Source organism: Leptidea sinapis, chromosome 27, assembly GCF_905404315.1.
Source record: "Leptidea sinapis chromosome 27, ilLepSina1.1, whole genome shotgun sequence".
NCBI classification, from domain to species: Eukaryota; Metazoa; Arthropoda; class Insecta; order Lepidoptera; family Pieridae; genus Leptidea; species Leptidea sinapis.
The window spans coordinates 6313701-6327086 of NC_066291.1; the positions used below are offsets into that span (position 1 = coordinate 6313701).

The following is a 13386-nucleotide window of genomic DNA, read 5'->3' on the forward strand; positions in this document are numbered from 1 at the left end:
AAAAATAAGGTAGGTTAGGTCCCTACGCATACTAAAATAAAAATCTTGGGTCTCAAAATTGTCTACAAATTAGCTAGATCTGTGAAGAACTACAATCACATTGATAAGAGTGATTTGTCATTTCTCTGGTGTTGCAAGAAAGTGTGACTAGTGCTGGTCACCTGCCATAAAGACATGACCCGACAGCTCAATTGTTCTCGCAATTCTCTGTAGACGCCCTTCTGATTGAAAAACAGTGTGTGCTTATGAACACAAGACATAATACTTTATCAAAGCGAGGATAATAATACGTTTTACTATGTTTTGTTCTATATCATGTTTGGAAACTAATAACTTTTACAAAAATTAATTATAACTGTATAATATAAATGACTCTGGTAAATTCATCTCTGACTTCTGACGCTACCATAGACAACTCGGGCTTACAAACAACAAAGCAACAGCAAAGTCTCATTTAATTACACTAAATAAAATGCTTGATACATCTAAAAAAGTATTCACTTCAAAAACTATTGTGTCTCATACTCTTACCGTCTGGGTTCCGTCGCCGTGGTTGCCCATTATGTAATTCTTTTCTGCTTCAGAAATTCGTTTATGATCGGCGGGAGTTGCTGCACTAAATATTGTTACCACAGCAAAACCAATCAAGCAGATGACACCAACCATCCAGAACGTTGATGGCCATTGCCAGCGGCTGTAGGCAAGAACTCCGCTCAGCTGGAATGCAACCACTGTACCGAGACCCGATCCTGAAAACAAAAAAGATGCCATGTAACTATGTCCAAACGTTTATGTATGGAACAAGAACTTACACGAATTTGTATCACCTAACGTACAAGCGATTAAAGAACTGACTGAAGTAATCAACGAGATAAATTCCAAATGAATACGGTGACAAGTGATAAAGTAAATCTTTTGAATAATTAAATTAATTCCTTCCAAATATTGTAAAGATAAGTACAATATATACCTAGGTAGCACTGAAAATGTTTAGAAAATGAAAAACGGCTTAATGTAGAAAGTTGCCAATACTTTTATTGTTTTTCGAAGTAATCTCCGTTCCTCTCTACACATCGTCGCATTCGGACTATTCTGTCGCGAATACCTCGAATTTTATCTTTAGTGGTTGGGAATAAGTAAAAGTCGCAGGGTGCCAGGTCAGGACTTTATGGTGGATGACTCATGATCCCGACACCTGCCATAGTCATATATTCAACAGTCCGTTTTGCGGAGTGCGCTGAAGCATTGTCGTGGTGAAGGAGGATCCTGCTTCGAGGACGCTGCTGTCGACTCGATTTTTTTTTAAAGACACCAGGCAAACAGCGATTGACATACCAGTCTGCAGTAACTGTCCTTCCATTTTCTAGCACAACTGTCGCGAAATGACCTTTCGGACCAAAGAATGAGGCAATAATCTTTTTTCCTTGACTTCTTTCTTTCTTTACCTTAGTTGGCCGATCCTTGAAGGGAAACATCCACTGAGCTGATTGTCTTTACGTTTCGGGTTCTTAGCAATATATCCAGCTTTCATCACCTGTGACGATGTCAAATACAGCATTTGAGTCAACGCCGTTGCACTTATCTAACATTTGGCGACACCAGTCCATGCGAAAGTGTTTCTGGTCGTCGGTTAAAGTATGGGGAATCCATCTGGTTCAAAGCTTCCGGACGCCTAAATGTTCGTGTAATATTTTTTGGTCTTGACTCTTGCCTAGGCTTGCCCGTATCTCCTGATAGGTCACTCTCTTATCTATCATGGGTCGCACAGCACTGATGGTATCTTCAGTAGTAGCTGTTAAAGGACATCCCTCATGCGGATCATCATTGAGATTGCTACGTCCACGCTTAAACTCGTTAAACCAATTGTCAATAGTGGCACGAGATGGGGCTTCATTAAGAAATGCTAATCGCAGCCTGTCACAGATTTGTTGTTGAATAAGCCCACAACGAAAGTCATAATAAATCATTGATCGAAAATTTTCTCGCGTTAAGTTCATTTTCACGTGTGTAACAAGAGTTTTGGGGTTGCCGCCAATTCACAAAAACAAATGACAAATGAATGCAGCGGCATGGCATTAGGTTGCCAAAGAGTTCTAAAATTGAAATTTTAACAAAGTTTTCATTAGCAATGTTTCTAACTGGCCAGTTCAAAACATTTTAAGTGTTACTCACGTATAATCTTAGTATTATTCTAATCTAATTCATAATATGACTTATATAATATTCTAGTCTAAGTGACATTATTAATCCTCAATATTGTTCGCTTGTCTTCCGACATAGGCCTCTTCCAGATTTTTCAATTGTGATCTATCCAAAGCAGCTCGTCTCCAATTTGGTTCAGACACTTTTTAGAAAATATCATCTTCCAATGTAATGTAATATAAAATCTATTGTCCATTTTTCTATATTGCATCTCATGGTATGTCCTGTCTATCGCCATTTTAATTCATTTACAGTGTGGTCTATCTCCTTGTCTCAAACCATTGTTGATCATAAATTCTCGTCCTACTCTTTCCAATTTTAGCCTTGCACTATTGTCTTTATAAATTTATTTTATTAAATTTATATATTTGCTTTTAATTCCTTGTATTCTTAGTGCGGTCTAGAGAGAGTCGAAGTAAGTACTAAGTTTGCTGTAATCAACGAATCTTTAATAATATGGTTGGTTATATTCATTACATCTCTCTACAAGTTTTTACACTATAATATATAAGAGGATTAATAACTATAATATATAATATAATTATGGTCCAACCAACAAAACCGCCTTGTTCTATTGGCTGAGACTAATCTAATGTTGTTGTAGTTCAATTCAAAATAATTTGTAAAATATTTTGTACAAGTTGGTTTGTATGCTGATTGTTCTATAGGGTTCAATTAATTGTCTCTCTTTTTATGTAGCAATGTAATTAAGTTTTCAGTCCATTGGTTTGGTATTTGTTCTGTCTCCATTATTTCATTATTAAGGTTTGTTATTACTGTAGTTGTTTTCATTTGAGATCCTTTTATCACTTCATTACATATGTTATCCACACCGTCGAGATTTATCGTCTTTTTGAGATCTGAGGTCTTTCCACTTCAGTTAAATAACGTTCAATTAAGATAGGTGGTACTTGTTCTTCTAACTGTGGCTTTCTGTAATAACAATCTGTTGTTTCTGTTTCTAGATCTTCGTGCAAAGAGCTGTAGAAGCTGATTTTAATTTCTAAAATATATTGTTAAGTAGCAACTTTTCTTTTATATTTTATAACTTTCGTTTATTCTTTTAATTATGTTCTGAATTTTGTTTTTCATTTGTCATCAGCTAACAGATTTTTTATCTTAACAAATATTGTCAATGTTTCGTCTCCAATGTTATTTGTTATTTCTTTTTCCTTTCTTTCTAATTAAATTATCCTTGAATTTAATTATATTCTTCTTATTGTCCTCTTGTTTAAGTGTCTTATCAAAATCGTCAAATTCATTCTCCGAAATCAGTAGCAATATTCTTTTTAATATACTTGGATCTTTTTTCTATAGTTTTTAATAGTTGCTCTTAGAACTCTATCATCAGATCTAAAGTTAAAGTATGATGACGTCCACATACTGGATTGCTCGGTTTACCGATTTGTAAGAATAATATTAATTTCATTATACTTCATTCGTTTTAGTAGGGGAGGCCCACGTCCATTTTCTTAAATAGTGTATAATTTTTGATCGTAAGATTGAATTCGAAAGCAAAATTGATTAATCTGTTAAGATTGTCATTCCTATTGCTATAGCTTTTCGGGCCTATGATTTATTTTTTTCTTCTGATTATTCTCCTACTTTACTATTAAAATTACCCCTTATAATTGTCATATTAAACTTTTACAATGATACTCATTTCAAACTTAAACTTTTACTGAATCACAAATACTTGATTGTGATGCCAAGATAACTTGGAAGAAATGTTTATATTGTGTGCAAGGTGATAAATAGGTGACGTAGCTGGGTTACAATTCACAAAGATTTCTGTTATTAATCTGAGTTCATAAAAATAAAAATATTGCATCTACATTTTGAATTAATTGCCATGAATACATAACTCAATGCTATTAAGATATAATAATTTATAGGTTTCAGATAGTAATAACTTAAGGTAATAACCATGAATGTTATTTTAGTTTTAAGAGAATTTCGACAAACCTGAGTACACATAGCTGCTCAGGGAGGCTCTCTCACTGACCGGGATCCAATTTGCTAATAATGTGAGTGCACCTGGCAGCAGTCCTCCCTGAGAGAGTCCTTGGAATATGCGACACACACAAAGCATCTTCCACCCTCCCTGTTCCAATAGACAAAAATATATTACTCAAATAAAATTTGAAAATAACGTTTTATGAACGATGCGGGACTCGAACCCACGACCTCTCGCGTTCCGTACGAGTGCTCTTCCAAATGAGCTAACCGTTCGAGTGACGTAGCGTCATAAAATCAATCAATTTAAATTGTTTAGATTTGCAAGCGACATCTCAAGTAAATTTCCTAATTTGCAAATATTGGGGTTGAGCAGGTTATCAACTGTAAAGTAGAACATGTAGATGAAGCCACAAACTGAGAGTTCAACAAAGCATACAAGATTTTATGACGATACGTCACTCGAACGGTTAGCTCAGTTGGAAGAGCACCCGCACGAGAGAAACGCGAGAGGTTGTGGGTTCGATACTCGCATCGTTCATAAAATTTTGTTTTAAAATTTTATTCGTGTATTAACCCTAGAAGTGAGGGTAATCACATAAAAACATAACAAATTTCTTAAGAATATATTAATTGCATCGTGACAGAAAAGTTATAGGTGATAAAACAAAGAGTTATGTACACCGTTTTCATAAATGCATGGGTGGGAAAATGTGGTTTTTTATAGAAGTTGTCATAATAGACTTCATAATATACAAAATGCTTACCCATGCTACGGCCCACGGAGAGATGATGGAAGCGACTCCGTTCACGAACAATGCTATCTGCAGTGGCAGTTTGCCGCCATATCTCTGACTTATCATGGAGCTCAGGAATGTCATTATCGAGTATCCCACAAAGAATGACGTGAGAACCATCTCCTGTGTCGATTTTGGCCAGTCATATGTCTAAAACAACACTTAATTCTATTTAGAATTGTTTACAGATGGGTTTGGATATATATATACTAGCTGACCCGGCAAACGTTGTTTTGCCATATAAAGTATAATTCACGCGATAATTTTATAAGTAATATAATATTGCCTATATAATAATAATGTTGCCTGTACATCATTTTGTTCTATTGTCAATAGTTTTGGAGCGCACGCAAAATAGGTTTTCGATTTTACACCTTGTGTTACAAAATAGCAATTTTATTACGGATCCCTAATTTTGAAAAAAAAATATAGCCTATAGACTTCCTCGATAAATGGACTACCCAACACTGAAAGAATCATTCAAATCGGACCAGTAGTACCAGAGATTAGCGCGTTCAAACAAACAAACAAACAAACAAACAAACAAACAAACAAACAAACAAACACTGCAGCTTTATAATATTAGTATAGATTATATAACGGGTCAGGGCCGGTCATATGGTCAGGATCCTCGTGGTTCTCCATTTTTGTGGGCATTTAAGACAACAGCAATTAAAAAACAGTCTTACAACACGTAACGATCGTAAAAGTAGCTACAATTCACAAACAGTATTAAGAAAGTGGTGTTCCCGGCATGCGCGTGCAACACAACTGCATTGCTCGATGGTTCTTCCCTGACTGCCTGCTCGGCGCTCGCCCAGCGCCCGATCTCGACCGCACGCGCACCGCATGCCAATTACACTCGACCCATTTGGAGCTCGATTATTTGCATTTCAAAGTGCGTCAATTATTATTGTCTCCATTATTATAATATAGTTATTTATGCAACTGTTATGCATTAAAACACGAATGTGGGTTTATCATACGAAGCGAAGCCGAGTGTGATAATAGCATGAGTGTTTTAATATCTAATTATAAACAGTTGCATACCAGACTTTATCGACACAAAAGATTCTGAAACAGTTAGCTTACTGCTAAAATTAAAACAGCCAGTCCTAGTAGTAACCTAATATCATCTATTATTGATTATATATTTTAGTGAAATAATTATTTATTTTACTAGTACTTTACCTTTTGTATAGTGCAATTATTAAAATTCACTTGAATATTATGCTCTTTTGCAGCGTTTAAAATATCTGGCGGTGTGCTGTCAAAACTGGAATCGCTCATTTTTTGTAAACAAAACATTAAAAATATAGAAGAAAAATTCGAATAACCTACGTTCTTTTACGGCGCGTGACGTTCTGGTAGTGTGGAACACGCGTAAACGAATTATTCTTCTTTTGAAATTCATACGGATACCACGCATCGAGCAATAAGAATATGGCTGTCTGTTGAAACTCTTTGTACATGAAGGGATCGAAAAAAAACAAAGGAGTGTTTTTATGAAATTCAGTACAACATTACAACACTCGTTTGGATGATGTAATGGTTATTAGGACATTGGGTGTTTTAATGTTGGCAATAAGCTAATTGTTTTAGAATCTTTAATAGAGGATTTAAGGCATGGGTGTAGATAAAAATTGGTCAAGAAATAACATCAGTCGTTGTACCCCGTTACCAAAAGTGGTCAAACTAATGTAAATATCAATATTTTGATCTCTCTTAAGCATCAGCAGTTACTGTGTCGCGCTAACTCTAACTATTTAGTAATATTTTGTTAAGATTTAAACACCTAATAATATATCGGTTTAAGGTTAGTAGAGTCTTACTTCTATATTAAATAATGGTATTATTTTGCCATACCTTTCATGAGAATCGAAAAATCGAACAGGGGAAGGGTTCTGAACTTCACAAAAGATAATCTGTAAGGACATAGCTCTTATCGGCATTTATGTGTGACTTTATTTTAATTCAGTTAACTGTATGATTAGATTAATAAAAAGTATACTTTTTAATCTGTGACTGTATGATTGTTTTTTATTTAAATTAATATATTAATAGACTTAAGCGATATTGTAAAGCTTCATCATACGTTTATCTTAGATATAAACGTAAGTAGAGAATAGATTGACTTGAATTGACAATACTTTGAGTTGACGGTTGTGAGTTGGAATAATAGTATTTGATTTAAATTTGATTGAAAACTGTACAAACCTGTTGCAAAAATATACCGTTAATACAAGATTCAGTTAAAACCATAAATACATTAATCGATCATACCATAAAAACATCTATCTTTGTCCGCAGTCCACAAACATTATTGTTTATGGAAAAAGGAGGACAAAAAAACGGGTCACCTTGTGTTAAGTGATCACCGCCGCCCACATTCTCTTGCAACACCAGAGCGTTGCCGGCCCTTAAAGAAGGTGTACGCGCTATTTTTGAAGGTACCCATGTCGTATCGTCACGGAAGCACCGCACAAGGAAGCTCATTCCACAGCTTTGTAGTACGTGGAAGAAAGCTCCTTGAAAACCGCACTGTGGAGGACCGCCACACATCAAGATGGTGGGGAAGATATTCTACCTTGTGGCGTGTCGTGCGAAGGTGGAATTCGGCGGCAGGACTCAGATGAACATTTCGTTGTTATATCTTTAGGTTAACCATTGATACAGTTATCATGTGTTATGTTTACCGATGTGGTTATATAAACTGTGCAACCAACCCAAAGTAGCTAAATATTAATAAATAAAATATTATAAATATTTCCTTAGATTTAGGATTGCTCTCCGCTGCGCTCAAGCTAGATGCGGCAACTCGACCCAGCTTAGAACAATGTGTGACGTTGACGTGCCACATGTTCTCTTAAATTTTGCTAATAATTGAAACTAAAATGACAGGTTGCGTAGTAAAACTTTCTTAAAATAATAAATACTACAAGAAATAAAAAAAGACAGTGGGATCACAAATATCATCAGTAATTATTTTGTATTTTATTTTCAATATAAAATAACACGAAGCGTATGTTACAAAATTTGAAAGATGCCACTGAGTGTCGACATGCAACGCACACAAGCATATAATAGTTGCCTTAATAAAAAAGCTATTGTTCTTAGTTAGTGCCCTGCTGAGACCAATCCTTAATCTAAGAATTATTTCATACGAATATTATATTCAAAGAAAATAGTAACTTGTTATTAGTAATTATTAATTTCTTACTTCTTTCACTCTCACGGCCAATTTTTATATTAATGTTATGAATATTAATATTGTACTTACAGATTGCTTGAGTAGTCTTCCCATTCCCATTACATTTGATAATATGCTAAACTTTTATAAATGAAATGAATTCTTTAACATGATATAAAGCTACCATTTACAAGTAATCCTAAGAATTATGACTGTATGCTTATGATAACGACAGTTCTTCGGGTTCCCTAGCCAAATGACAAAAAACGGAACCCATATAGATTCGTCATGTCTGTCCGTCTGTATGTCACAGCCACTTTTTTCCGAAACTATGAGAACCATACTGTTGAAAATTGGTAAGTAAATGTATTCTGTTAAGCGCATTCAGATTTTCATACAAAAATAGAAAAAAAAAAACAATAAATTTTGAGGGTTCTCCATACTAAGAACTGAAACTCTAATTTTTTTTTCATCAAACGCATACATGTGGGGTGATATCTATGGATAGGTCTTCAAAAATAATATTGATGTTTCGAATTGGTATATCTGATGTATATTACCTTGTACCTAAACTTCCACCGAATATTGTTTTAACGAGATCTAGTGAGTAGGTTTTTTTAAATGCACTATTGTTAAAGCATCGATCAAAGTTAGTAACAAGAACTTTTATAGTATGTTACTTGCTGCTACGGAACCCTTCATAGGCGAGTGCGACTCGCACTTGGCCGCTTATTCTTTAACTTTTACCCCCTTATTCATAATAGTCTGCTAACTTAAAGCATTGCTAACTCTCACTCTGTCTTCTTCTATTGACCTAAGTCAGGATGAGAAAAATCCCTCCTTAGCAGCTGTTTAAAGTTAGCGGACCATTATGAATAAGGAGGATAATCAATATATTTTAACATATAAAATTATTATTTTTCCAGTACTACAAATCCTCAGCACACTCATCATCACCAGTGGGAGGCTCCTTTGCACAGAAAGGATTAGATTTAGATTATGGGTAACCACAACGGCGCCTATTTCTGCCGTGAAGCAGTTATGTGCTCTGTATCTGAAGGGCGCCGTAGCTTGTGAAATTACTGGGCAAATGAGACTTAACATCTTATGTCTCAAGGTGACGAGCGCAATTGTAGTGCCGCTCAGAATTTTTGGGTTTTTCAAGAATCCTGAGTTGCACTGTACTGCAATGGGTACGATAAGCTGAACGTTCTGCTCATCTCGTCCCTGATTTTCATAAAAAAATCATTAATACAGTGAAACTTAATAAATAAATTCTTACCCTGTATATACCGCTTTCATGATTTTCAATTGCAACAAAGCCACTCGAGTCGTTTATTTCACGTGTGTTATTCAACGGTCCGGTGTCGATAATCTGAGTATTATCTGAAGTTACTCTATTCGTCATCGCCACTATGGTTACTCCCATGTGAGCTCTTGCCACATATCCAATGGCATAGGACATAAACATTAAAATGCATTGTACGTGTCGAACGCCATATCCATATTTGGGTGGATCTTGAGTTTTCTCTGAAAAAGAGAGGTAATATAATATGTTAGTACGCTTTTAGGGTACTAGGTGCCCAAGCCTTTTGTAAGCCCTAAACTGAACTGGAAGTAGACTGGCTGTGTATAGAAGAAGTTATACACTTACATAGACTTTGCCCTGTGCTGCCCCGGGGCGTAAAAAGAATAGGGTAGTCCCAGGTCCAAGGGTGTCGTAAGAGGCGACTACGGGCTTTTTGAAAGTGGGAGAGTCACGCTGCTGTCTTATGACGTCAGCACAATCGGGCCAGACTCGTCCGGGTTACTTACCACACTCGCACAGAATACCGGCGTGAAGTAGCGGCCTAGTGCCGCTATGTTTCGCATAGGTTAGTGTCGAGGACCGGAGGCCATTCCCCCCGACCTTTCCCCCCCCCCCCCAACAAAATATGAGAGCGGTCCTAAAAAAGAAATTACCCCAGGAGGGTACCGGCTCTTGTAGAGCCGGAGAATCCCTCCCCGAGCATTCGCGCTCGGGCTGCCCCTCGTATTCTGGGGAGGGCACAGTACCGCGTATGTCACAGGACAAACAGGGCAGCAACACCACGGCACCCCGCTCCACGCTTAATGTGGACTTTTGTAACATCCGGGGAATTCACTCCAACTTCAACGCCGTCCACCACCACCTTGAGATGGCGCAGCCGGCCTTGTGTTTCCTTACGGAGACGCAGATATCTCGACCTAGCGATACGTCATATTTAACGTACCCCGGGTACAAAATTGAGCATAATTTCATGCCTCATGCCGGGGTATGTGTGTACGTTAGGGAGGATATCTGCTGTCGCCGTCTCGGCAATTTTGAGGGTAGGGGCCTGTCCACTCTCTGGCTCCGCGTAGATTTAGAGGACCGCGTCCGCATCTATGCGTGTGTCTTCAGGTCCCATAGTGGTAACGCAGAAACGGATCACCTCATGTGCTGCGTTCAAGCGGCATTTGATGACGTGCTTGCTCAGATCCCCTCCGCTGAAATCGTAGTCTTGGGTGATTTCAACGGGCACAATGCCGAATGGCTTGGATCACGAACCACAGACTACGCAGGGCGATCTGCGCATAATTTTGCATTGGCGTATGGTCTGTCCCAATTGGTTGAGTCGCCGACGCGGCTCCCGGATGTGGATAGCCACATGCCGTCCTTATTAGATCTTCTGCTGACTACACATCCCGATGGTTACCAGGTCTCTGTCGACGCCCCTCTCGGAACGTCCGACCATTGCCTGGTCAGGAGTGTAGTGCCTATCCGACGCCAACGTCGCAGACCACCAGCGACCCGCCACGTTTGGCACTACAAGTCAGCAGATTGGGATAGGATGCGTTCCTTTTTCGCATCCTACCCTTGGGGCAGGGTTTGGTTCCCTTCGGATGATCCTAGTGCCTGCGCCGTTGCAGTAGCCGATGTGATACTGCAGGGCATGGATATTTTTATACCAAGCTCTGTAGTACCGATCGGTGGCAGATCACAGCCCTGGTTCAATGCGTCAGTTAAAGCAGCATCTGACTGCAAAAAACAGGCGTATCAAACTTGGGTTGCGGCGCTGGGCTCAAAGGATCCAAACTGCAAAGTTCTGAAGAGGAAATATAACCGTGCCTCCAGATTTTTTAAGCGGCAAATCGCCCGTGCGAAATCCAAGCACGTCGTCAAAATCGGCGAGCAACTTTCCAGTTACCCGACCGGAACACGCAAGTTCTGGTCGTTGTCGAAAGCTGCTCTTGGTAACTTCAACATGCCGTCCATGCCGCCGTTGCACATGAGGAATGACACCCTGGCCCATACGGCAAAAGAGAAAGCCGATCTCCTGTGCACTCTTTTTGCCTCCAACTCGACTCTTGACGACAACGGAAAAACACCGCCGACCATCCCGCGGTGTCAGAGCTCCATGCCTGAAGTACAGTTCCGACAGAAAACTGTTAGGCGAGCTCTGTTTTCGTTGGACGTCAGGAAGTCGAGCGGGCCGGATGGCATTTCTCCAATCGTGCTTAGAATGTGTGCCCCTGAGTTGACGCCGGTGCTAACGCGTTTATTCCGGCACTCTTATTCAAAAGGCGTAGTCCCTGATTCATGGAAGTCAGCCCTTGTCCATCCGATCCCAAAAAAAGGAGACAGTTCGGATCCGGCAAACTACAGGCCTATTGCTATTACCTCCCCACTCTCTAAAATCATGGAGAGCATAATTAACCGCCAGCTCTTGGTATACCTTGAGGGTCACCAGTTGATCAACGACCGGCAGTACGGCTTTCGCCATGGTCGGTCGACTGGCGATCTTCTGGTATACCTAACACATAGATGGGCGGCGGCTATTGAAAGCAAGGGGGAAGGCCTGGCAGTTGGTCTGGATATAGCGAAGGCCTTTGATCGTGTATGGCACAAGGCGCTCCTCGCAAAACTTCCATCATTTGGGCTTCCCGAGAGCTTATGCAGTGGACCTCCAGCTTCCTCACTGGGCGCAGCATACAGGTCGTTATCGACGGTTATTGCTCGAATCCCAAGCCCGTGAACGCTGGAGTGCCCCAAGGCTGTGTGCTATCTCCCACGCTGTTTCTTCTGCATATCAATGATATGTTGGACACCGCCAACATGCATTGCTATGCAGACGACAGCACTGGTGATGCCGTATACACGGGCCATGCAGGTTTCTCTCGGGAAAACGTCGACCAGTGCCGGGAGAAACTTGTGTCTTCTATCGAGTCCTCTCTCGAGAATTTAACCCCCAGAAGACTCAAGTTTGCGCGTTTACCACTAAAAAAACCCCATTTTCCGTATCACCGCTCTTCGAGAACACTTCCCTTAAAGCCTCGCCTAGTATCGGAATACTGGGTCTCGAAATCTCGAGCAATTGCCAATTCCGTGGCCATCTGGAGGGCAAAGCCAAACTGGCTTCAAAGAAACTGGGCGTCATAAATAGAGCACGGCAATACTTCAAGCCAGCCCACATTCTAGCGCTCTACAAAGCGCAGGTCCAGCCTCACATGGAGTATTGCTGTCATCTCTGGTCTGGCGCACCCCAGTATCAGCTCGATCCATTTGACCGCGTGCAACGCAGAGCAGCTCGAATTGTCGGGGACCCAGTACTCTGTGAACGGCTGGATCACTTGGCGTTGCGTAGAGACGTCGCTGCATTGTGTGTCTTCTACCGCATTTATTACGGGGAGTGTTCCGAAGAGCTGTTCAACCTGATTCCTGCCGCCGAATTTCACCTTCGCACGACACGCCACAAGTTACGATATCATCCCCACCATCTGGATGTGTGGTGGTCCTCCACAGTGCGGTTTTCAAGGAGCTTTCTTCCTCGTACCACGAAGCTGTGGAATGAGCTTCCTTGTGCGGTGTTTCCGGGACGATACGACATGGGTACCTTCAAGAAAAGCGCGTACACCTTCCTTAAAGGCCGGCAACGCTCTTGTGATTCCTCTGGTGTTGCAGGAGAGTGTGGGCGGCGGTGATCACTTAACACCAGGTGACCCGTACGCTCGTTTGGTCCTCCTATTCCATAAAAAAAAAAGTGTTCGGTAAAAAAATTTTCATGCGATCGAACTATTTTTTAAAACAGGAGGACCACAGATCTGAAGGCATGTTTATGCATGCATATGCTGTTTGAAAGCTGTCACTTCCTCTTCGTCATCGGTAAATGTGAAACCTGTCATCAAATCTCTGATTTTGGAGAAAAAACTTGCGGGTGAAATTTGGTAAAATCCGTTCTT

General features: G+C 39.9%; 1 protein-coding gene across 4 annotated transcripts in view; it reads right to left on the reverse strand.

The window, feature by feature from the left end:
• The window catches only part of LOC126972800 (putative inorganic phosphate cotransporter), a 91158-nt gene that overhangs the window by 18308 nt on the left and 59464 nt on the right, over window positions 1–13386 (reverse strand). The window contains exons 2-5 of one of the 4 annotated variants that reach the window (XM_050819863.1): window positions 9428–9675; window positions 4926–5105; window positions 4168–4306; window positions 532–749 (exon numbers count right to left, since the gene is read on the reverse strand). The exons of the other annotated variants lie outside the window; for them this stretch is intronic. Coding sequence (XP_050675820.1) covers window positions 532–749; window positions 4168–4306; window positions 4926–5105; window positions 9428–9675 — 785 coding nt within the window. The remainder of the gene's footprint in view (window positions 1–531; window positions 750–4167; window positions 4307–4925; window positions 5106–9427; window positions 9676–13386) is intronic. 4 annotated transcript variants of the gene reach the window in all.